The 25,883-nt window shown below is 45.4% G+C and overlaps 1 protein-coding gene across 9 annotated transcripts in view; it reads left to right on the forward strand.

Moving 5' to 3' along the window:
- Positions 1 to 25,883, forward strand: part of DLG3 (discs large MAGUK scaffold protein 3) — an 80,100-nt gene that overhangs the window by 28,782 nt on the left and 25,435 nt on the right. For 4 of the 9 annotated variants that reach the window (XM_077307426.1, XM_077307425.1, XM_077307428.1 and 1 more), the window contains 9 exons: positions 3,924 to 3,977; positions 4,879 to 4,929; positions 5,359 to 5,483; positions 5,743 to 5,912; positions 6,204 to 6,340; positions 6,577 to 6,721; positions 7,999 to 8,158; positions 11,928 to 12,084; positions 13,301 to 13,403. In XM_077307426.1, the coding sequence (XP_077163541.1) occupies positions 3,924 to 3,977; positions 4,879 to 4,929; positions 5,359 to 5,483; positions 5,743 to 5,912; positions 6,204 to 6,340; positions 6,577 to 6,721; positions 7,999 to 8,158; positions 11,928 to 12,084; positions 13,301 to 13,403 (1,102 nt within the window). Of the gene's footprint in view, positions 1 to 3,923; positions 3,978 to 4,878; positions 4,930 to 5,358; positions 5,484 to 5,742; positions 5,913 to 6,203; positions 6,341 to 6,576; positions 6,722 to 7,998; positions 8,159 to 10,270; positions 10,392 to 11,927; positions 12,085 to 13,024; positions 13,048 to 13,300; positions 13,404 to 14,181; positions 14,206 to 15,375; positions 15,529 to 25,883 lie in introns of those variants that run through there. The other 5 variants (XM_077307429.1, XM_077307431.1, XM_077307433.1 and 2 more) reach the window with 5 other exon arrangements.

The following is a 25,883-nucleotide window of genomic DNA, read 5'->3' on the forward strand; positions in this document are numbered from 1 at the left end:
CAGTCAGCATTTCCCTGTCCCCTTCGTGGCTCTGTTTCTCTTCTTCCTACTGACTCATGATCCCTGAACCACTGGTCCAGATCTATGTCTTCATCACCCCTAACAGCAACTTACCCTTGGAGCTTTTATAGCAAGAATCCCTCTAGGGCCTGCTTTCTTTGTGGCTGTAGTGCAGACAATCTGCTCAGGAGCCTGGAAACCAGGCCCCAGTGTTGAGCTCCGTAGGGTTCTGAGTGCAGCCCCAAGCTAGACTTGCAGATAATGAATGAGCAACAAGAAAGGGAGACAGTAGCCTGGATGGGAAGGGATCTGACAAGCCCATTTAGCAAATGGCTTCTTCCTCAGGGACCAACCTGTTCCTGTGAGGCAGCATCTTTTCCAGTTGCTGGCAGAATCCAGGGCAGCATTAATCAGCCAGCCTCTGCCATCCAGATAAGAGTTACGTTCCCAGCCTCTTTTGCTGCTTTCTTCACACGTTTCCTCACCCTCCAGTGACAGCTGTTCATGACTTGCGGCTGCACCCTTCCCCCTTCTGTGAATGTAGCAGCAATTTCTCATTGCCCGGGGGTTTCTTTCAGCTTTGTCATCCTAGAATTGGTTCTGACACTGGACAATTTCCCAAAACAAGTGGCGGGGAGGGGGGGGGGAAGCAATAGCCCTGTGTTAGAGAACAGTTCACGTGAATGGGCTATAATCCTCCCAAGGGTTTACAAGGTGTGCGTCAGGCATGAGGCAAGAACACACCTCCCCTTGAAAGAGAACTTGTAACCTGCTCATTTCAGTCCGTCTCCCCAGTCCTAATTCGGCCCTCCAGGCACTACTCCACACCAAAAGGATATGAGTTTCCTATTTCTGGTTTTATCCCACCTTTACACCAAAGTTGTTGTTGTTGTTGTTAGTTGCGAAGTCATGTCTGACCCGTTACGACCCTATGGACAATGATCCTTCAGGCCTTCCTGTCCTCTACCATTCCCCGCAGTCCATTTAAGCTCACACCGACTGCTTCAGTGCATCCATCCATCCACCTCATTCTCTGTCGTCCCCTTCTTCGTTTGCCCTCAATCGCTCCCAGCATTAGGCTCTTCTCCAGAGAGTCCTTCCTTCTCACCAAAGTAGTGTATATTTATCCCTTCTCTGTTTTTGTCCATACAACAACCCTGCAAAGTAGATTATATAATTGGACAAAAACTCACTTTTCTTCCAGAAAATTGGGATCGATTCAGGCAAAGAAATAAATAGTAAAACTATCTATTAAAATATCAATTAAAAAAATTAAAATAGCATCCAACAATATCATCAGTCAGCCAGCAAAATACAGAACAAGACTCCTAAAAACAGTTGCACAACAAATCTCCATACCCTTGTTATTCAGCACCCTCTTCCAAAGGCCCAGTGCCTTCCTGAATAATTCATTACTATGTCCTCTTAGAACAACAATATGGTAGGCAACTTCCTCTGCAACCTGGAAGCTATTTCATAAGGCATGGGCAGTACCTGCAAATGGATAGCAGCTGAGTTCACCTATGCACATAGTGGGGCTAGTTCTATTGTGTAGAGTGGAGTTGTCACACAGGTTTATACCGTCAGACAGGGTCTATGGATATGGGTCTCAGGCTGTTAAAAAGTTCAATGATAAGCATCTTGGATCATGGAAGAAATTGGCAGTTTTGCAAGATCGTAAAATGGGAGCCATACATTCCTGGCAGCTAATCTTAGATAACAAATGAGCAACTTCGTTTTGTAGTAGCTGGAAGTTTTCAAGTTGACTTCCAGGACAGCCCAACATACATTGTGTCAGAACAGTTGAACCTTGCGGTTACTATAATATATAGAACAAAGCAGCTGGGTCAGTTTGTCTCTGAGTAGGGGGCAGCATTCAGGATATTTTCAGCTGGAAAAGTACATTTTTCATCAACATCCATATACCTTATTCTCAACAAGGCCAAATCTATGGATGCTTAAATCCAGATGTTGGAGCCAGACAAGACAGATCTTTCTATTATTTATTTGTAGATATATATTTAATTTATATTCCGCCCCTCTGAAAGAGCGCCAGGTTTGCAATCTGAAACATCAATGAAATGTCAATTGTGAGGTCCAAACCTACTAAAATAATAGAAGCAGCATAGAAGAAGCTTTTAAAAATGAATACTCACAATGCCCATTGCCAGGCAGCCATAACAGTCTTGCATTTTCATCCTTTATTTACAATCCAAAGGTCAAACAAACTACAACAATATTGCTCGCCTTCCATTCGTAGTTCTGTCAGTAAAAGGCAAGGGGAGGATGCCCAGGACCCTTTCCCAGGCTGTTTTGGCCTTTGTAGGATGATTCAGCCGGGCCAAGTTCAGCAGCCACCAGGCAACTTGCTGTTATGTGACTTTCATGACTCAGGCCCAACCATTTCAACAGCAGCCACCCCATGGAAGCCTATGTTGTATAGTGCAGGGGTAGTCAGCCTGTGGTCCTCCAGATGTTCATGGACTTCAATTCCCATGAGCCCCTGCCAGCGTTTGCTGGCAGGGGCTTATGGAAATTGTAGTCCATGAACATCTGGAGGACCACAGGTTGACTACCCCGGGTATAGTGGTTAGAGTTTCGGACTAGTGGTTAGAGTTTCGGACTAAATAAATCTAATAATAATAATAATAAATAATAATAGGATCTGGGATATCTGGGTTTGAATCCAAAGTATAGATCACTAGGTGACTTTGGGCCAGACACACATTCTCCAATTAATCCTACGTCACAGGGTTGTTGTACATATAAAATGGAGGCAAGGAAATACTGTTTGGGTCCCTTTTATGCAGAAAGGTGATATATAAAGGTGATATATATGGCATCGCACCATATTAAACTCCCTCCCCAAACCCTGCTCTCTGCAAGCTCCGTTCTCAAAGAACCCAGGCTTTCCCCAACTTTGAGCTGGCAACCCTAGGAGGGAAAATGGGATGCTCCCTGTAAGACCTTCAGGTCCTCTCCTTGTATTTATGTAGTAGCCAAGCAGGAGCTTACAAATCTTAACTAAATCTGTCAACGGAAGCTGTGCTACATTGGTTCTTCTGAAGGACAGATGCCTTACTGACGAGCACCACCTCCATCTTACCGGATTTCAGTTTCTGTTTGCTGTCCTCTCAGTTAGGCTGAGAGTGTGTGACTGGCCCAAGGTCACCCCACTAGTTTCATGGCGGAGTTGGGATTTGACCCAGGGTCTCCCAGTTTTTAATGTGACACTCAAATAACTATGCCACACTGCTTGTCCTCATTAAGACTCCTTTGATCCGTCGGGTGTTGAGAGAGCCGTATTGTGCCGTAGAGGCTGCAGTAGAGACTACTTCTTGTTATATTAACATGCTCAATCATTTTTAAATGTTTTGAATTGTTTTTGTTGTAAACTGCATTAGGGACAATTGTAGAATTGGGGGCAATTGTAGAAATTTGGGTAGGGCAGCAATTCAGAAATAAATAACTAAATATACTCCCCAGGAAGCTTCCTGCCTTAGCTGTAGCCCCATGGAAGAATGCATGATTTGCATGTGAAGGATTTCTAGTCCAATCCTTGGCGCTGGCAGTTTTTTTAAAAAGGCCTGAGAAGGATCTCAGCCCTAGATCAGGAGGCTAATGAGGGAACACCAGGCTAAATAGACTGTGGTTTGATGTGGCGTAAAGCATCTCTTTGTATCCTATAGAAAAGTAGGTTGGAATCCCTGCAGTTCTCTCCAATTTTGTACAAAAGATGAGCTGGGGAAATTTGAGTGTTTACTAGCAATCTGCGTGCAAGGTAGGGGCTGTGCCATTTCTAGCTTTATGGGTGTTCAGGGAAAAGGAGGAGGGAGGGGAAGTAGAAGAGCTTTAGATACTGACACAGAGAGAAGAGCTTGGATTGATCAGTGAAAGGCACTAGTTTCTCTCTCTTTTTTCAGGCTAGCCCCTCACCCATCATTGTGAATACAGACGCTCTGGAGCCAAGTTTGTCCGTAAGTATCCCCTTGCTTTATCCACAGAAGTCCCTGCTTACCTCTGCAGAGCTCTGCAAATGGCAGGAGCACTCCCTGCCTTGCACCCAATCTCACAATAATCTTTCTGGAACTCCATGGAGGAAGTGCAGATTTAGCGGTGCATATGCGTGCAGGGTGAAGTGTCTTGCCACATCTTCTTTAGAGCAGATTTGGAGTTTATCCAAAATCTGCAGTAAGCTTGTATAAGAAGGGGTGTGATCACACTCCCAAAGGTGAGGGTATTTGAGTCCCACTTGCCATCAATACCAGTGTGTTACTGGTATTACTGGTAGGGGAGCATGGGTGTGGCCTTCAGGATTTTGTTCATACAATTGCCCTGCATAAGTGCATTTTACATCCCATAGCTTTTGGTCCTACAGGTCTCCATCTCCTCCTTACACCCTGGCCCTTCAGTTATTGATCTAGAAAGGAGAACAAACTTAAAAAATGCAAATGTGGTTAACATGAAGCATTTTTTTTTCTTTTGAAGCAGAATTTGCAGTAAATGGGGAAAGATGGGATTTTTGCAGAAAGATATGACTTTAACTACTGTCTAATAACGCAATCAGGGTCCCTTAAAGATGGTCCATGCAATTGTTTGCTTTCTGCTAAAACTGATTAAAAATTATTCAGACCTCCCCACTCAACACAGTGGCACCTGGACCATTGTCCTAATAATCCAGAATTGACTAGCATGAGCATTTTGATCGGCTGGGAAGGGTACAGAGCATGTATGCATGTATGTGGGGCGAGGTCTGCAGAGCAACACTGTTGTGATTGCACCACAATTATGAAATGTAACAGCTAACACAGAATCTACAAAGGGAATCAAGGTTATTGTGTTGATCAGTTTATCTAACATGTCTGCCTACCTCCGCAGGTGAATGGCAGCGACGGGATGTTCAAATATGAGGAGATTGTCTTGGAAAGGGTGAGTAAGGTGACTTCTGAGGTCCTTTTGTTGAAAAGCAGGAACCATCTTACCTTCCATCCACATTGGCATGAACACTTGTGAGTCTGTGTATTCAAGGAAGGGTACATAGACAGAAAACAGAAAAGACATAGACAAAGACAGAAAAGGATTTCTCAGATATACAAACATACATACACTCGTGGGGATTTGGGAATTATGGCCATGATCATTGTCCCACGGATATTATCTGGGGCTGTGTTCTTCAATGCATACTGGGAAAATTGACTTTTTCTGCCATGATTGCTGGCTAAATGAGACTCTTAACATTACATGATGATTCCTTTATTTAAACAAAATGTCCACAACCTCAAAGTGTTGTATTATTTTCATTAAAGGAGGCCCGTCTGGTCCTGTGTAATCCGTCTTTGCATATCCATCTCTTTTCAGGGTAATTCTGGCCTTGGATTTAGCATTGCTGGGGGCATCGATAACCCACACATTCCTGATGATCCTGGCATTTTCATTACCAAAATTATCCCAGGTGGAGCAGCAGCCATGGATGGGCGGTTGGGGTGAGTGCCAAGGCATAGCATAAATTCTGAGCCCAGAGAACTAGGTACAAATACAAGAAGTAAACGGGGAGGATGGGGACATGAGGAAGTGGTGGGTTGGGCTGGGCATACCTCTGAATTGACATTGTTGATTGTATCAGCTCATCTTGATGCAGAATTCTGTAGAACATTAAGGGGTCAATGAGGGCAACTTTTTCTTTTGATCTTGGATGGCTCAGACTCCCTCACAGTTCTCTTTCCCGTTCTGTATCTGGTGCAGGGTGAATGACTGTGTACTGAGGGTGAATGAGGTAGATGTCTCCGAGGTAGTGCACAGCAAGGCTGTGGAGGCGCTGAAGGAGGCGGGGCCTGTGGTGCGGCTTCTTGTGCGGCGAAGACAACCCCCGCCAGAGACTATAATGGAGGTCAACTTGATGAAAGGACCTAAAGGTGATGCCCTGGACTTGAGGTCTTATTTTGGGTGGTTCCTTTGTTGCTCAGCTGGGGGTGGATAACACTGGCAGATTAGAGTCCTCAAGGCCATCATCATGAGATCATACCAGGGCCTTCATGATGGAAAATTAGTTGAGGGACCACATGGCTGGTGGTTGACATACCAGATTTATTTTATTGATTGATTGATTGCCACTCTCAGTCTAAGTTGGCTTGTGGTGGTATACAATCAAAAGTGTCACCAGTATTGCCATGGTGGAGTGCTCTAATCTTATCTTTTCTCTCCAGGATTGGGCTTCAGCATTGCTGGGGGCATTGGAAACCAGCATATCCCAGGAGACAACAGCATATATATCACCAAGATCATAGAAGGCGGGGCAGCCCAGAAAGATGGGCGACTGCAGATTGGTGACCGGCTTCTTGCGGTGAGCATACGGATATCTTTGCTGGGCCTTTTAGGGTACCCAGCACTGTGGATGTTGCCTGCTTTTACCTGGGCACTGGAGACTGGGCATATGCCCAATATTTGGAGACTCGTGAAGGTACTGCAGAATATTGATGGGCCTAGCTGTTCCTGGTCAGGCTGTCAGTAGTGCCACATATCCAGCATCTAAACCAGCTCATTGGCTGTTTCTTCTCCTCCCTTCACCATTCTCTTCAGGTGAACAACACCAACCTGCAGGATGTGCGGCACGAGGAAGCAGTAGCTGCACTGAAGAACACCTCTGATATGGTATACCTGAAGGTGGCCAAGCCAGGCAGTCCTCATCTCAATGACATGTATGCTCCGCCTGACTATGCCAGCAGTATGTATCTGCCTTTCACCTGCTTCTTGCGCAGCTGGCACTGATTTTTGCCCTCCACGATTATCAGTGTCTGTCCAGTCATTGAGTTCTCAACTTTACTTATCTAGTGTTGAACAGTCCCTAACCCAGACTTTCTCAGGTTTTTCCAACAGCCCCAGAAGGATTTGATTAATTGGGTGGGAATTAATTTTTAAGAGGGACTGTCTCTCTGCCTGTGCCCCCCCCTAGAGCTCTCTGCTCTGCATACACCAATGGGTTGGTAGTCCCTGTCCTCAAGGAAGTGTGTCTGACCTCAGGGCCAGGATGTCTTCAGTCCTGGCCCCCACTTGGTGGAATGAGACCCCAGAGGAAATCCTGGCCCTGACAGAGCTGGCACAGTTCTGCAGGGCTTGCAAGACAGAGCTCTCCCACCAGTTTTGATTGAGGCATGTGATCCTATAATATCTACAGGCTCCCCTACAAAAAACACCCCCCCCCCGTGATATTTCAGTATGGAAAGGGACTGTGCTAGGAATAGCACTATAATTGATGCTGTTGCTTTTATAGATATGGTTTTAAAACGTTATTAATTTTTAACTTATACCATTGTGCTGTTTAATGTTGTACACTTTCCTTTAGATGGAATGGGGGGTATATAAATCTAATAATTATCATCACCATTGTTATTAATAATAACAACAACAATAATGTCATATCATCCCCCCCCCAAAAAAAAAATGATGGGCCTGGAGAAGGTGGGGAGGGGAGGAACCCCAGCCATACAAATCCTTGCTAGCTGAGGCGCAGCATAGGTCTGACCTGGTCCTGTTTCTGGTGCAGGGGGTGGGAGGAATGGGATGGCATAGGCCTGCCCCGGCCTTGTTTCTGCACAAACAGCAAACTAGTAGCCAGAGTGTAGGTATGGCTCTGTTCAGAAATCATCATCTGAAAATGTTTCTGTGCAGTCACTTCCTAAGCTGTGGCAGTGATGTCACATCCAGTGGGAATGTATGGATGATGTCACTTCTGGTGACATGTGACTTCTGGTGGTGTGACAGGAAGGTGCTACTTCTTGTTGAATTATACACATGAAACACCTCTGATTTTCCTAAGTTGGGCCTTCTGGCCACAACTGCTCACTTTCCTATAGCTGTAGAATACAAGGGAGAGTTGGGTGGGCATAAGGTATACCCTGGCCTTGGTATCACTGTATGTGGAGGAAATGAGAGTAGAACAGGAATGAGAAGGCCAAGGGACTACCAGCTCTGTTTCACTTTCCATTCTTTTTGTTTCTGTAGCCTTTTCTGCTTTGGCCGACAACCATATAAGCCATAATCCAGGGCTGGGCTACATGGGTGGCATGGAGAATAAGCCAGCCTACCCTGCACCACCACAGGTCACACCTGCCCGATATTCGCCTGTGCCACGCCATATGATTGGTGATGAAGATTTCACCAGGTGAGCATCAGTTGCAAATACCATTCCCTCATTGATGTCTCATCTCCATAAAGGCTGCAAATTCATAACTGGTGAAGTCTAGCATATTGCTTCCTTGGTGCCCTTTGGTGGGCATACATCTGTTGGCTCAGTTTGTTTGCAAGCCTTGGCATGCAGACACCTGTGCCATGTGTTGTGTGCCCATATCTCATTGCCTTTCCCAAAGCTTGGTGTTCTGACTCATCCGGTGCTCTCTTGCCTCTCTCTGGCTAAACTGGCAATGCCAGCTGCTGGACCTGAGATTACCAGAAGGAAAAGGGGCTCTGGCAAGCTGTGGATTACAGAACATGAAAATCTAAGCATTTTAACCATTCTGTGATTAAAAGGGGAGAGGGACAATCAACATGCGGTGTGCCCCAGATTGTTCATCAAGAAGAGCTCGATTTTGTGGCCGGCATATATTTATGCAAACAAAAATATATTCATAGTGTATGTAAAGATCTACTCTTCTGGTCGGAAGAGAAAACATGCCAAAGTTTCCTGTTTCCCCTATTGAGGGTTCTACAGAACCTCTGTTCTGTGTTCCATCTCTTATTTGAAATAGTAACAATAAGAAGTGTCCAAGAAATACATTACTGCACTAATCTTTCACAAGAATGCTGTAACATAGACTGTGGGTATCATTCCTATATAAAGGGTGTTCGAGATGCTGAAGTTGAGACAGAGAATTTTTCTAAGCTTCCTGTAGCCCACTGAGTGAGGTCACGGCTGAGGTGAGATTTGAACCCAAGAGTTCTGAATTGGCCCATCTTATGCCATCAGCCGTAGAATCTGCTGTCATAGTGTGTGAAAACAAAGTCTTGTAGCACCTTAGCAGATTCCATTTAGCATAAGCTTGAGGGCTGTTGGAGCATCAGGTGCCTGAAGTGAACTCTATCCCACTTCATCCATCTGAGAAAACAAAATGAAGAAGATATGTATCTGTTCGAAGGAGGTTCTCATCCACAAAAGCTTCTGCTACGCAAAACCTGCCAGTCTTGAAGATTCTGCAAGACTCCTTGTTTTTGCTGCAACAGGTGAACACAGCTACCCCACTAGAATTTGTGACAATGTACACAAAGTGCTTTGAACATATCTAGGTAAATACTATGATGCTGATCATGAAATAGTTCTGAGCATGTGTCTGACCCCCCCAACAATGCTAGGTGTTTTACAGAGCCCAGAGTTGTAAAGGCTCTTTCACAAGAGATGGTTAAGATCTGGGGTGTGTGGACAGAAGAGAACCTGGAACTGGACTGATAATGGTGATAAGAGAACCATGACCATGGAGGAATCAATAAGGGGGAATTCTGAAATTAGGAATGGCTCTGTTAAGTAAAATGACTTAAAGGATCAGAGGGAGGCCACACATTCTGTGAATGACAAACTCTGAAATACCAGGGCATCATGCATCCTATTTGTGTGTGTCTCTTCCACAACTTCAAGACTGTATGGTAGTGCCAAGCAGTAGCCACACGGGGGCATCGCAGTACTTATTGGGGGATCTGACGGAAAGACTGGAAACTGAGGCATTAGCACCTTGTTGTGACCCTAAATTACCTGGGCATCTGGCCAGGGAGCTGCAGCTTGTTTTCCATTTGGAGGCAGGAGAACTTGGCCTGAGCTCCTAAGTACAAGAAAGTCGTAATCCAGGGAACCAATTCAGTGTAACTGTAGGCTGCACCAATAATTCTGCATGCACACCAAATCTTGGAGAAGTAATGTGCCTGTTAATTGAGCCTTGGTCCCCGTCAGTAGCATTAAGTATTAACTGGAATGGCATGACTTTTTATCACCTGCAGCTGTAGGACTGCTGTGGACATGCTTCCATTGGGTGGGCACAGGGCAAGGGATTTGTTAAGCATACTATCAGAACCTCACAACCTGTTTGGTCTTTTCCATGGCACAGGAGCTGTGTTGGGGAGGGAGGGGTTAAGATCTCCTGGCAGGCCTTTTCCAGTCCAGTCAGTGCTGAGTCTGGTTCATCTCAACATTTCCTTGACGGCTCCAACAGCCCTACAGTGAGGCAGGGGGAGGGCCAAGAGAAGCTGAGATAAAGTATCAGCTGCCTAGCCCTTTCCATCACAGTCAGACACAGGGGAGAAGCTGCCACCATGATCACAGTCAATGTCTCGTCCTCCATGTCGTACAGGAGGCGCCCTGTTGCCAGCCTTTCCAGACAGCAACCCGCTTCCAGGCACAAAAAGGAGATCAGGTATTATGGTTCCTATAGTTGAACTTGGGGACAGTGATTACCCTCTTTCAGCAGGGTTTGATCCCTGTATGAGTCAGATGCTCCTGGGCATAATGCTATCTCCTCAGTAAAGCTTGAGACTTCCAGCAGAAGATCTGAGCATCTGGAGTCTGGTGTTGGATGGACAGAATCCCATAATTGCATGTTCTGGGAAGCTTCTCCTCCACCTTAAGATGGACAGATGACAAAAGATACTGGGCTAGTGAGCTATGGAGATAAGAGCAGGAAGGCTTCCTGCTTTGGGTCAAGAGAATGAGAGTAGCATGGTATCTAATAGGTATGGTCTTTGTGTAATGCTTTCTTAGAGGAGGATGAAGGAGTGAATGGCAGTTCTCAACCTACTGCTTTTGTGTTGCTTTTCCTTCACTGGAAAGTGCCAAGGAGAGCAGGTTTTTCTTTCTTTGAAATTCCCTTACAGGCTGACAGTGGTAGAGGTTTTCAAAACAAGGGAGCTATGGCTTTTTCCTCTCTTGCCTCCAGCTCCAAAAGGACTCCACCTAGTAGCTATTAGTCAGTAATTTCCCTCCACTTTGAAACGATTCATAGACACAGCATCTTCCGTATCCTGTCTGGCTCCTTTCCTGTCCCTCTGGCCAGCAGAGGCAGAATTCAGTCTTCAAGACAAACAACAGTTTAGAAGCTGGCATTATGTATGCGTGGCACAGTATCCGACTTTTCTCAGCTCGTATTTTAAAAAGACGTATTGATTGCATATATCACAAGGAGTACAAAAATACAGGATCATAAGGTCTGTGTCCATAAAAAAAGAGCACTTGCTGGTTTCAGCATGGAGTCCATACCCTAATCCTGCCTGAGGATGCATCATGCCTTCTGGTCAAGACAGAGAGACAGGATCTGGCATTCCCTCAAACATGCAGCTGTGGCCATTGCAGTGGCAAGACTCCCAATTTACCTACAGCATTCCACAGTGTATTTTCCATACTAGGAATTTGTGTGCTGTCTCAAAACCACATTCATCCCCAGACTGAAGCTGGGCTTGCACTCATACCAGTAGCTATGAAAGGGCAGTGTAAGGAGAATTTTCAGTTCCTTGAGTGCTAAGTACCCTGTATTAGAAGATACATAATCCAGAAGTAAGAGCCTCTTGTGGCGCAGAGTGGTAAGGCAGCAGAAATGTTGTCTGAAAGCTCTGCCCATGAGGCTGGGAGTTCAATCCCAGCAGCCGGTTCAAGGCGGACTCAGCCTTCCATCCATCCGAGGTCGGTAAAATGAGTACCCAGCTTGCTGGGGGGTAAACAGTAATGACTGGGGAAGGCACTGGCAAACCACCCCGTATTGAGTCTGCCATGAAAACGCTGGAGGGCATCACCCCAAGGGTCAGACATGACTTGGTGTTTGCACAGGGGATACCTTTACCTTTAATCCAGAAGTGGAGTGTTGAGGCTCCCTTGTCACAGCTATGAGCCAGAGGAGCCCTCAGGTCTGCCTCAACTGTGGCTGGATTGATCTCTTCATGTCTTTTGTCTGTCCTCTCAGGGAACCCCGGAAAATTACCTTGCACAAAGGTTCCACGGGCTTGGGTTTCAACATTGTGGGTGGTGAGGACGGTGAGGGAATCTTTGTCTCCTTCATCTTGGCTGGTGGTCCTGCTGACCTGAGTGGAGAACTGCGGCGTGGAGACAGAATTCTCTCGGTGAGTGTGTCCTCCCATTGTCTCCCCATTTCAGGGGCATAAGTGAGATCTTGTTCTCCTTTCAAAGGCTGTATATGCAAAGTGTGAAAACTTAACCTTGATACATCAATGGCAGGAAGGGAGTTTCCATACACCCATTCCCATTTGCTCACTGCTGCCGCAATCCACATCTATCACATCTGTACAAACAGTACAGATATCATGGCAATTTTGGTCCCCTTCCCATTGGCCCAGAACCCCATCTTTTTCCTCTATTTCATTTTCCCTGAGAAGCCATCACATTTGGAAAAGGGGAAAAAACAACAACATCAGGGCTAAAAATTGTGGTGGTAGGGATGTTGGCACATGGCTGCCTTGTGCCATTATGAAAGCAGAGCTTAGCTCTGGCTACAGGTAGAGCTTCCCAATAAACTTCCCACCTGCATCCACCCTGCAATTTCCCCTTTAAACCAGAGAAAATGAGAATTTAATTTTCTCTGGGTTAAAGGGAGGAAAAAAGATCACAATGTATGGATGTTCCCATTTACTGCAGGGCTTTCCAGTGCACATGTGAAAGCAGTCAAGAAAATTGATAGGTGTGTGAGTGTCTTATTTCAGCCATATCAGCCGTTCAGGGTTTGGAAATAGCTCTGATACGGTGTACAATTTAAACTGAAGTCACAGAATCACCCCCCCCCCAATCCTCTAGTCATTCTTAGAGGAGACTGGGTTGGAGAGATTATACCCCAGGCACTAAGGTGTTAACCCGCTTTGCCCACATTGAGCAGCTCGCCCAACCGGTCTGAGTAAGCCGAGCCCAGGGTGGTGGAAGCTGTTTCCTCTTTGCAAGAAAAAAAAAAGCCAAATCTCCTGGCTGACTGTAAAGACAGTCTGCCCTGAAGTACAGTGCTTGCCCCTTCCACCGTGGAGGAAGCCAGCTCAGATCCTCCCTTCCAGGAAGAAGCAGCTGCACTCTGCAATCAGGTGTGTGGCTCTTTCTTCCTGATAGATTTTGGCATTACTCTGGACAACTTGGTAACTGATATAATGTGCTCTTTCATGTGGGACAACAGGAGCTATGGCTTGCAACTGTGAGGCATCAGCAGTTGGCACAGCCCTGGTAAGAGAGCAGAGAGAGATTTTTTTATAGTGGGAAATAAGTATACAGTGCCATCCTAGGGGAGGTAGAGGTGGTACCCATTCAAGGTGGCTGATGGGGTTTGGTCTGTTTGCCCAGGTGAATGGTGTCAACCTTCGGAATGCAACACATGAGCAAGCGGCAGCAGCACTGAAGAGGGCTGGGCAGACGGTCACTATTGTGGCTCAGTACAGGCCTGAAGGTATGCAACCCTACAGGGAGTATTATGTGCTTTTCACAAGAGCTTTTGCTTTTGTGAACTGGGGTCTCTGCTTGAGTCAAGTGTTGGGGGCAAGGCATGTTCTGCTGGAGTTCTGAGTAGAGAAACATCCTTTTAAGGGAAAGAGTATTGACCTTCTTTCTTGCCAAGTAGTAGAATTTGGGCAAAGATGTGAGACAAGGCTTGGCATCACAGGCAGGATAAGCTTGACGTAAGAATAGTTAGTTTTTATATCCCACTCTTCACTACCTAAAGGACTCTCAAAGCGGCTTACAATTGCCTATCCTTCCTCCCCCCGCAATAGACATCCTGTGAGGTAGGTGAGGCTGAGAGCTCTGAGTACTGTGCCTTGTCCCTGGTCACCCAGCTGGCTGTATGTGGAGGAGTGGGGAATCAAACTCTGCTTTCCAGATTAGAACCCACTACTTTTAGCCACTTTAAAAAGCTGGCTCTCCGTTTCAGAGAGGATAAAGCGCATTTCAGAGAGGACAAATTCCACCCTGGAGCTTTGCAAAGGTCAAATTCTTGACAGCAGTAGGAGCAAGCAGAACAGGTTAAATCACTATGGGGTGGAAATGGAAATTCACTCTGCAACCAGGCTGCTTGTTGCTGGCTTCCAAACAGGATTTTTATGCTGACCATACCGGACGCCTTGCTTATTATCATCTCCTGCCACATTCTTCTTGTCAGAACTCTGAGGCTTCTCCATGGCATGCCTCTGCTGTGTTATCGGGGAGCCTAGAGTCCCATGGAACACATTCCCACTCCTGTTCTTTAGCAGTAGGTATGAACATTGTGTTTTTTGAGAGAGGAATACAGAGGGGTAGCCTGCTGTAGGATGATTGGCTGACACAGGTCCTGGAAGCTGTGGGTTCGGTCCCAGCTTGTTGCTGTTGGGCTATACAATATTTGGCTGTTTGAGTCCGCTTCTTTGCCGTTTGCACAGGCAGGGTGTTATCTCCCCTTGTAGAATTATAAAACACTTTTATGCCAAAATTTGTATAGGAAATCTGAATAGGAATAGTAATCCTGATGACTTGTTTTGGGTAGGTGTTGGAATCTGAACCCATTTGTTTTGTTGGTGCTTCACAAGCTAGAGTTTGTTGCCCTTTTGCACTTGTCATCGATGATCCGCAAAGACTTTGCAAGGCAGTCATTGTCTTGTAAGACAGAGTGGAGAGCTAACTCTTCTCCCCTCGACCCAGGGTTATTGTGCATTCATAGGTAGACATTAAACAGAGCAGCTTTTCATGCTGCTGCACCTGTTGCGTTGATATTTAAATTGCCCAAGGCTCAGGCCTCCTGTCTGGAAAAAGAATTCGATAACCCCTGGTACTGACTGAATGCATTAAGAAGTGTTGACATTCCTTTTCCTCATTCCCATGGGCGGGGCCCGTGGGTTCAGGACTGGTATGTAAGCAGTGCCCGTGTGATCCGTGGGGCATTTGTAGAGAGCTATTCTTCTCTGAGCGACGCGGCAAAAACAATGTAATATGTATGAGGCGGGGGGGGGCGACTGGGTTGAAGGGGTGTTTGTGGGCCTTCAACGGTAAACGCAGGCCGTGTTTGGGCCGCCATGTATTAGGAGGCGGAGACTTGGCGAAGGGAATGCGGGCGCTCCTAAACGGAGACGCAGCGCTCCGAAAAGGAGGCGCCGGTACCGAGCGGACCAAGGCGGAGCTGAAGCTCACAGGGTTAACCGTGTCCCTGGCAGCGCGGGCGGGGAAGATCGAGGGGGCGGGAGTTTGGCTTGCCGCAGCGTGGATGCTGATTGAACGAGGGGACCGAGGAGGCGGGCGCTTGCTTGAGGGAGCCCCGGCAGCGATTGGACGAAGCCGAATCTGGAGGGGCGGTGACTTGGCCCGCATGAGTACGAGCTCCGATTGGGCAGAGAGCAACCTGGAGGATTGCGGCCATTGGGTGGAGGAGGGGCTTGGGGGGAGAGGCCGCGCGGGAGGCGATTGGGTAGAGCCGGCTGGGGAGGCGGTACTGTGGCCTTCCCGCCCGTGTGGGCGCTGCTGCTTTGTGTAGCCAGAAGGTTGGCCGGCCGGCAGGATGGGCGGAGGGAGGAGCCGCCAGGGCCACCTTTGAGCTGAGCAGGCGCCAGGTGAGGGGTCGGGTGGGGTGAAGGGGATAGGACAGGGCATGGGCATGGGCATGGGCACGACCCCCCCCCCCCTCCAGGCAGATCCCGAGGGGCGCCGGATCTCCCCGGGGAGTTGCGGGTGAGAGGCTGACGGGGCGCGCCCCCTTCCCCCACTCTGCGGAGCGGCGGAGGGAGAGAGGCCGCCTGTCGATCTGGGGGATCAGGTTCCCAGGATTGCTCCTTGCAGGCCAGGGGGGCGGGCGGGTGGCCTTCCTTGTGCCTGCGGAGGTTCAGCGGGGCCGTTGGTTGGGGTGGGCGGGGGGTGCCATCGCCGAGGCGGTCCTGTGGTTCAGAGGTACGCTTGGGTAGTCAACCTGTGGTCCTCCAGATGTCCATGGACTACAATTCCCATGAGCCCCTGCCAGCATTCGCTGGCAGGGGCTCATGGGAATTGTAGTCCATGGACATCTGGAGGACCACAGGTTGACTACCCCTGCTCTAGGGAGCCCTTGCCCGTGGGACGGCAAAGGGGTTTTCTCGTCTTCGGTCCTGCCCCACCCTGGAAGAACCACCCTTTCGTGTGTAAGAAGGGCAGGTGTCGGAGGGGCGGCGCCACTGCTGTGTCCCGGTCGGATTTGCGCCCAACCCGGCAGCTGCTCGCGCTTGCTTTCTTCAGGGAGGGTGCTGTGAGGCAGGGGGGAGATGATCAGCCACCGAGCCTCGGTTTGATTTAAATGAGATTCAAGTGAAGTCACAGAACAAAATCCCAGTCCATCGGCGCCTTTAAGACCGGTAAAGATTTATTCAGGGCATGCACGCTTCCTCAGACGGTGGAACAAGGAGCATAAAAGTACAGATAGGAGAAATTCAAATGGGTAGCCGTGTTGGTCTGAAGTAGCACAATAGAATCAGAGTCAAGTAGCACCTTTAAGAATAACAAAGATTTATTATGGGCGTGAGCTTTAGAGTCAGCTCTGACAAAGGGTGCTTGCACTCTCTTTGTTGGTCTTAAAGGTGCTAATGGACTCTGATTCTATTGAGATAGGAGAAAGTAAATTACTAGCAAATCAGTAGATAATACCACACATTTAAGTGATGATTGTCTCGCTAGCCATTTGTGGGTAGGAATGGGCTGTCTGTCTAGGAATAAGGGCTTGTGTGCTCCAGGGAAGCACAGGCAATTGCTATGTGGCTGCCTGACCTCCACTAGTGAAAACCAGCTGCTGCTAGGTGTGAGTGGTTAGAAACTGAGAGGGTAGCTGGATCAGCCAGGGAATGGAAACAAACTGAATGTGGGCTTTGAAGTAGCATGTTTTCTGGGGGGGATGGACACACAGCTGGCCACAGTAGGCTGATCGGCAGCTGCCAAGGTAACTAATCCAAAGACACTTTGGTGGGGAAGCTTGAACAGTTGGGGCTTGCTGTGTCTGAGCTTTGTCTGTCAGTAGTTACTGCCGGTTATCTGTTGAAGAGTTCGTGAGTTTAAATTGGTACTCACTAAGGGGAGTGGCCTGATGTGACCTCACTGACACTGTCACAAGTAAAAGGTCAAAAGGACTTATTCTTGTTCCAGTTGTACCTATTTGTGGTGTTTCAGTATATACGGGACTTGTCATTTTGGAGCTGTTTGTCATTAAAGTATGCTTCTTGTGAGGGTGTGGAAGAAAGTTTGTTAGACCAGCAGGCACACCTGATAAGGAAGCATGAAGGCTGAATGGGAAGGACATCCAATCGGATTCTTTGCTTTCTTCTGTGTGGGCCATCGTGTATAGTTATCAGTCAGTGCAGAAAGGAAAGTTGGTTTGCACTCTCATTTTTCAGGGTGTGTTTGCAAAGTGAGATTTACAATAGTAACCTGAGCCATGCTGTAGGTTGTGCAGTTGCATTCACAAAAAGCAAAGCTGTTGTTGGCTAAATGTTCAACGTCACACCAGACTTTGCAATATTTGGTCCTCTTGAACTATTTATAACATATATAAATGACAATGCTACTAATACAGAGGCTCAGCATGGGAAGGTTTATTGTTTTAAATATTATCCTGAAAGGAACAGTGAAGTCAGAAGCTTCAGAACCAGGCATGCAAGTATTCAGGACCTCCTTAAGCTGTTTTGTGGCAAACATGGAATTTCTGCATTAATGGATAAATTAAAACTCCAAACTGAAAAGCCTCTGGAGCAGCCCTGCCTGTAGAGGTAGATGGAATTATTCATTAATTCAGGCTATGTTTTGGGGGCTAAGAGCAAGCTGCATAAAATTCTGTGTACTGGCAACTTTCAAAAATGGGTAGAACAAAAATATGAATAACTCTTTCTTGTAGTTATGTGGTGTTTTGTTCCTTCAGTGGTTTAGAACATCTGCATTTCTCTAAGCAATTAAATTAGATAAATTAATTGAGCAGTAGTCATCGTCATAGCTGAAGATAGAGCACATAATGATGAAGTTACAGAGAACAAAACAGTAGTTGCTGTAAGTACTAGGCATCACAAGAAAATTGCTGAGCACCATGGTAACCTAGTTCCTGGGATTTATTGAGAGCTGCTCCTGATTTCTTACTGCATTTTGTTTTCCCCTGATATAAGACCAAATTAAACAATTCCTTTTAGTCTGAAGTGTTATCTGTATTTGGCAGTAATTCCTGTAGAAATGCCAGCAACTTCATGAAGAAAACAGAGCTTTTAAAGTTCTCTTCAGTTAGGCTAAGCATTAATGTGGATAGAAGCTTGGCTGTTTGGTTGTTGTTGTTAGGTGCGAAGTCCTGTCCGACCCATCGCGACCCCATGGACAATGATCCTCCAAGCCTTCCTGTCCTTCTGATGCTTCTGTGGGACCATCTGCCCTTTTAGATGTGGTCAGGATTTACTTAAATGAAATTGATGTGTGAGTAACTCTGAAACTTTAAGCTTATCAGAGGATAGTCTGAATCTGCTATCTCCTACCTCAACAGGCAGCCAGTATATTGAGGTGACAGGGAAGTACAGAAGCTATGTGTTCCCACAAGCTTTTCAAGGCCTTTTTCTTTTGCACAGTAAAGTAATTCTCTGTTGGTTTTGCACATGGAGTTGATGGTTTATCTTGGATATTTATCTGTATGGAAATAGCCACAATAAAGCTTTCTTCTTGAATCTTACCTGAACTTTCTGTCATAAAACTTAGTTTGAGGCTAATAGGATAGTAGTTATGCTTTTAGAAAAAAAACGCTGGCTCTCATAGTAGCAAGCAATCAATTTTAGTCACTGTCACTGAAATTATGTAGCAGTTGCTTACTACCTCAGGTTTGTATTTATGATCCTGCTGAAATGGTAGCAGCTGTGGAATGGAAGAGATTAATCTTCCAAGTAAAAATGTATCTTGCCAAATCTTGAGCTGACTGAGTACACTACAGTGGCTAGTGTGGGTGCTGGATTCTTGCCGGTTGTGAAACATTCATATTCTAGTGACACATGGAACTCAGTGATTCTACCAAATACTGGAGCTTGGTAACCAATTAGAGGTTAATATGGCAACTGATTCCCTTGCTGGTTGAGTTTACCATAGAAACATACTCAGTGAGAGAAAGTGGGCTGGACTAACTGCAAATGGAAAGCCATTTGGGATCGTATCAAAGGCCATTAGTATCAGGTTCATTATATGAGTGGGGGTAGAGATGCAAACAGTAGTCCTATGGATTTCAAATCTCACAGAATTCTGAGCTGGAGAGCCTGGGGCTCTTCTAAACCCATCTTCTAAGAAGGGTTTAAAGCAAATTCATCCTGGGTGGGATAGGAATAATAACATCTGAGTTCTTTACTTCATTGAACATTCAGTAGTATGCTTTGGCCCAAGAAGCTGGGCTTTGCTGACCATTAAAGCTCTACAAAATTATTTATTCTTAGTATTTGTTTACAACATTCATATCTTTTATGCCCTCATTGGGGTTACCAAAGCGACTGACTGGTAAAACATGTATTATTAAGTACACTAAAATACAACCAAAACATCAATGAAGTCAAAACTAAAGTACACATACAAAAAGATAAAAAAATTAAAACAGAGCTGGAAGGAGGAATCATTGAGGGAACATGAGATGAAATAAAATAGTGTTCACCAATTAGCAGAAGATGGCAACAGAAGGGGACAGATAAGTCTTCCCAGGGAGACAAACTAAGACTTTTGCTGCCACAAAGAAAGTGGTGTCACCTACCTAATCTCAGAAGGGAGGAGCACCTGAGGCAAGGTCTTGGAAGAAGGAAGATTCTTTAGGGAGTAGGTGGTCATTTTGAGTTACAAAAACTGCAAACCGGGGTCCTCTTGCCCCTTTTGAATGTAGCACATGCATGAGATTCCTGCCCAATGTACTGAGTTTTCCCTCGGTTACTTTTTTCACCCCACAAGGAGAGAAATCTTTCTAACACAATTCCTTGATTTTTGCGGCTCCTGATTGGTCCCTTCGAGTTTTTTGCCTACAGTCAGGACTAAAAACATTAAGACTGCTGTGCTGTATGAGAAAGAGTTGGCAGCTGGTGAAGGCAGTTCAGTGGCTATTAGAGCTTATAGCTTCAACTACTACAGTAATTCCATTAGCAAGGCTGCACATGTGGAACTTGCAAATCTGGTTTCTTAAGTATGACCCTAGCAAACACCCCCATGCCCCTCAGATGCTGCTTTTCAATACCTAGGGTGAGGTTAGGTCTCTGCAGTGGTGACTAGATGACGCTAACTTGTTCTCTAGCATCCAATGTGGTATTAGTTCCCTAGGTCAGGGGTAGTCAACCTGTGGTCCTCCAGATGTCCATGGACTACAATTCCCATGAGCCCCTGCCAGCAAACGCTTGATATAGTCCATGCCCTAGGTCACTCTAACCCCGGGCGCTTCAGTGTTGGGTTGGGTTGGGATGCCCACTACAGAGTTTTTCCAGTGCAGGATCAGTGGCCTTCAACATATTAATCTTTTGAAACTTAATACAAACAAACATCACTGCAACAGGGAGTAAGATATATCTTGTTTCATGCCTGTAAACCCTTAACAACATATTCTTATGACAGAAGATATACTTGCTTTGAATCCTGGGCACCTGCTAGGAGTGAATGCACTTTTACCAGCCCATTAGCATCAGTGCTGGAATACTTGTCATTAGCCATAGGCTGGGTTAATGAGGACTGATTTTATGTAGCTGGAACACTGAAAACACTAGTCTAAGGCTGATAGCATATGTTAAGCATGCTTCCTTGCTCACCTCTTGTTGGTACTGTTCTTGAAAGCTAGAAACCTGTTCCGTTTTATATGACACTGGCAAGGATGGTACTTGACACCTGATCTACTAATAATGGAGACAACTAGAAATTGTTATACTTCAAGTGGATGACTTATGATAATCTTGCCTATGGTTAATATTAAACCTGCTCATCTTACACCTTTTTCCTGGCTTTTCTTCTTCCACCGAATGTAATTTGCCCTTAGTACCAATAAACAAGAGAGGTAACCTTTAATTTGGATCAGAAAGCAGATCTGTTTATCTGATCTTAAACAAGAAAATGCTTTTCCTCCCCTGCTGAGTTGTTGGAACCTTGTTTGAAGATGTCAGGAGACATTCTTGTGACCGTCATGTCGCCCTGAACTGTCCTGGGGACTGGGCTACCTTTCCCCCAAACAGCCTCTGTTAAAGTGATTGCCATACCTCTAGTTTACTGTTCTTGCTTGTGATGGCATGTTGCTGGGTTAGCATGGTGAGGGTATTTGTTGGTCCAAAGCACATGTCACACTTCTAGTGTAAAGCCATTCAAATTACATTGTGTGGTCCTCAGGAAGTTAATGAGGATAAATTCTGCTAATAATACAGGAACAAGATGACCTGAATATAGGGGTAGTAATGATTTTTCCGATCTCTGATCCATGTCTTAGAGAATCGTCTGTAGTGTTGGGCAAACTGCTTTTTGCTTTCACATGTGAATTGCAGAGGTTTTCTGTGTCAGTTAAAATACAAACAAGCCAAGAAATTGTGATTAATAAGGAATTATGTTAAAATACAAGTTTGTAAAAAGAATTTGCAAATTTTGTTTTGGTGCTTTTCTTTTCAGTTTCTCAGTTATATGTCTGGCAATTGGGTTGGTGAGTAATACTGAGTGAAGAAGTCCCGTTTTTAACATTCAGAGATGCCGTCTGGTTTCCAAGTATTTATCCAAAAGTGGCTACCTTTGCAGTGGTGAAAAAATAGACTTAGAAAAAAACTTAAAATAAAGGCTTAGTCTCTTAGTATGCTTCTGATGTATGCTCCCTGATGGGTGAGATGTGTCCCTGTTATTTCTCCTGGAGTTTTTGGTGGGTTTTGATACCATCAGTCGTGGTATACTTCTGGATCGCTTTTTGAGACTGGAACTGGGAAGCATTGTTCTGCAGAGTTTCCGGTCCAGCTTCAAGGGTAGTCTTCAGAGATCTGCTGCTCTGTCACTTGGCCTGGGGGGTCCCCAAAGTTCCATCTTGAAGCTCAGTGGAAGAAATCACTCTGAGATTTGAGCAGAGCTGCCACCAATATGCACAGTGTATACACACTATCCTGCACTATTCATAGGTCCCAGGGAGGCTGTGGAAACTGAAGAGGTGTCTGGTGGCAGTTTTGGAATGAATAAGGTCTAACAAGCTGAACCATAATCCCAACAAAATGGAGGTCCTATTGGTGACAGGAGGGTCTAACCCAGGAAATGGGCTATCTCCTTTTCTGGATGGGGTTGTACTTTCCCTAAAGTAGCTTGCGGGTGCTTCTGGACCCAGTCCTCCTGTTGGATAAACAGATCAGTGCTAGGCAGGGATGCCCTTCACCAGCTTTGACTGGTGAGCCAGCTGAGGCCCTTCCTGGGCAGAAGAGATCTGCTGCTATGGTGCATGCCCTGATAACATACAGATTAGATTACTGCAGTGTATTCTACGTCAGGCTGTCCTTGAAGACTGTCCAGAGGATACAGCTGATACAAATGTTGTGACCAGATTGTTAACTGGAGTCAATCATAAGACCTTTATCACTCCAGTTTTGTTTTATCTGCTTCCAGTTTGCTTCTGGATTCAATTCAGGGTACTGGTATTGAGCTTTATAGCCCTGTGGAACCTTGGACCAACATACCATAAGGACTTCCTTCCCCCTATATGAACATACCTGTACATTCCAGTTATCTTCTGAGGCCCACCTTTGGTTGCTCTCACTGTCTGAAGCTATACATTAATAACTTAAATGTTTTAATTTTTATAAATGTTTGCCATCTTGTGGACCCAATTGGGCGGAAAGGCAGCATTAAAATGTTTTAAATAAATACTTAAAGAACTGTTAATGAAAAAAAGATTACGTAGGAATTTATTCTTGTATTCTAGTTTTTCAGCTTTGTGCGGCAAAATTTTAAGTTGCTCTGTAGCTGTGAAAACTGGACGCATCTATTAACCAACAAGCCAGAGCTTTTACATAAACACAGCAGCATCAGGAACTGGAATGTTAATAAATGCTAAATACAACCAGGCTTGGAATAAAACAGTAGGAGTTGGTATCTGTAGTGTTGGTGTGTGAATGAATAACTCACTCATGAGGAAGCAAATAATAGAGAAAGAAGGAATGCAGTAGAAGAACAATCTAGGGAGGAAACAGTGAGGGAGTCCAGGGGAAAGACAGTCTGTGCTGGTAAAGCTGGCAAGGGTCACTGAGCTTGGAGGTCCTTGTGTGATTTGTCCCTTATTCTTTGGTATTCCCAGAGGCAGGAAAACTCTTCTGTCCCTGAAAACTGCTTCTGCCTTGGTGCCTCTGTATCAGCAGAAAGGAACAATGCCAAGACAAGTAGTTTAATTGTTGTGGAGTTGCTGATTGGTGCTGCTTTCCCAACCAAGTGTCTATTTCCGGAATCAAATGAGTTTTTCTGAAAGCTGCCTAAATTCTGCTGAGAGTTTGTTCACTTGGAGAAACTTTGCTTTCTTGCCTTTGAATAGAGGAAGAGGACTGTGACCTAATAGGAATCACAGAAACTTGGTGTAATAATACTCATAGTTGGAATATTAGAATCGAGGGACGTAATCTATTCAAAAGGGACAGACAAGAAAACAAGGGGGGAGGTGTAGCAATATATGTTAAGAATCTTTATACTTGTGAAGAAATACAAGTACCTAAGCATGAAAGTTCAGTTGAGTGTATTTGGGTAAATATAAAAGGAATAGGAAATGAGAGTGGTATTATTGTGGGGGTCTGCTATAGACCACCAAGCCAGTCAGAGGACTTGAATGAGATACTGCTAGACCAAAGTACACAATTTTCAAAGAGGAGGGAACAGTGGTCATGGGTGACTTCAATTACCCAGATATCTGTTGGAAGACCTCTGCTAAAAATACAGAGAGGGGAACCAGGGGTTTGATTCTCATCAGTAAGGAAGAACTCATAGATGAGGTGGAAGTAGTGACCATGTGCTTCTGGAATTTTCAATTGTGGGAAAGAGAAAACCTTTACGTAGTTGGATGTATAGACTGGACTTCAGGAAAGCTGATTTTAACAGACTTAAAGGTATGTTGCGTAGAGTCCCGTGGTCAGAAAGACTTAAAGAGATGGGAGTCCCAAGAGGGCTGGGAGTTTCTTAAAAGTGAAATACTGAAGGCTCAATCACAAGCAATTCCCTTGAGAAGGAAAGATGGAAGGAGCCTAAGGAAGCCGTGGTGGTTCCATAAAAAGCTGTCAAATGATTTGAGGAATAAAAAAAGAATCATTTAGGAAATGGAAGGAAGGCTTTATTACCAAGGATGAGTATAAACAAATAACCAATAATTGTAGGGACAGTGTTAGACAGTGTCAATATGAGCCTATGCTAGCATGAAGTGCTAAACATAGCAAAAAATGCTTCTTCAGTTATATTTCAAGTAAGCAAAGGACTAGGGACAAAGTAGGACCACTGCTAGGACAAGAAAGTGAAATTATAACAGATGATGATGATGAAGAGAGGGCTGAACTGCTTAAGTTTTATTTTTCCTCAGTCTTCTCTTGTGAGAGAAATAGTGCTCAGTGTGGCAGAAGCGTAATACAACACAGGAGAGATGGGAATGGTGGCCTAGGATCACTGTTGGGGCAGTCCACAAACACCTAGTTTCTTTAAATGAAACAAATTATTCTGGGCCAGATGAAATGCATCCAAGAGTACTAAAAGAACTTGCAGATGTAATCTCTGAAGTGAGTTCTTTTTTGCTCTATTGACTATATCTTCTTCCTTTCTTGGGGGGTGGGGGATGTGATGTACACAGTGTGTGCCGTTTAAGATTTTTTAGACTGTAGAGGTCTAGGTTACCACTTGCACCAGCTGCAAGTTCATGGTAAACCTTGGTAAACCTTGTATTTATGTTCTTGGTAAACCTTGTATTTGTGGTATTGTAAAATTGGGCTGTAATGTTTAGGAGACTGGAGGAAGAATATGAGGCAAAAAAGAATAAGGGAGTAGAACTTATAGCAGATACTGCCTGTAGTTGCTATAATTGTTCCTTTCAGACACTGCTTGTATTTAGATGGATTTTTAAAACTGAAGAAGCTACAGAGTGGTAGTGATTATTATTTACTGCTAAGGTTCTTCAACATTTGTATACAGCAGATACCCACCTCTGTGAAATTCTTTGCATGTGGCATCCTGGTGGATGTGCCCCCTATCTAAAATGCTGCATTGTTGTTGACCTAGTCGCAAGTACTTTACTACTGCAGGCCAGGCAAACACTACTGAACTGTGGAACATATGCAGCTCTCATTTGCTGGGCATTTGCTGAGGCATATTGGTTGGACCAACTATTTTTGCTTATCCTGTGTGATTAAAGTCATGTGTTCCAAAGAAAGACTTTCTTAATAACTGTTCTTCTGCCCTTCACTGGAACTCCCCTGCAATCAGTACCTGGTGTTCCCAGTGGTAACCTAGTACTTGTAAGATGCTGCCTGTTTTACAAAATCTGTTCCGCATAATATATTTCTGATAAGGCCTTGGAGGAGAAGTGTGTCTCATAGCTTAAGTGCCACTCAGTGCTTAACACCCACTCAGGGCAGCTGTCCCACCCATGAGTGCCGCCTCCTCCAACTGGCTTGCCTGTCTGCACAGTGGCCAGCCAATTGAATTCCATACCACCCCCTCCTCCTTCTACTTCCCTCTGAGGTTCGGAGGCTGCAGATCTCTGCTGCGTGACAGCTGCTCCTGCCAGTGAGAGGCAGCTGCCTGCAGCCGTTCCAGGTTTTGGGGGGAGGGAGAGGCCATCCACAGAGTTCTTCCACTCTACTCCCCCCCCCAATCTAGCATCCTTTGTATTCCTGCATGCAGTGGGCTTATCCCCTAGTACAGAAATAACATGGCTGTTTTACCTAGAAAAAACAGCTTCAGCCTCCAAATGAATGAGCAAATCTCAAGGCCCAAT

Source organism: Paroedura picta, chromosome 13 (genome assembly GCF_049243985.1).
Source record: "Paroedura picta isolate Pp20150507F chromosome 13, Ppicta_v3.0, whole genome shotgun sequence".
Taxonomy (NCBI): Eukaryota; Metazoa; Chordata; class Lepidosauria; order Squamata; family Gekkonidae; genus Paroedura; species Paroedura picta.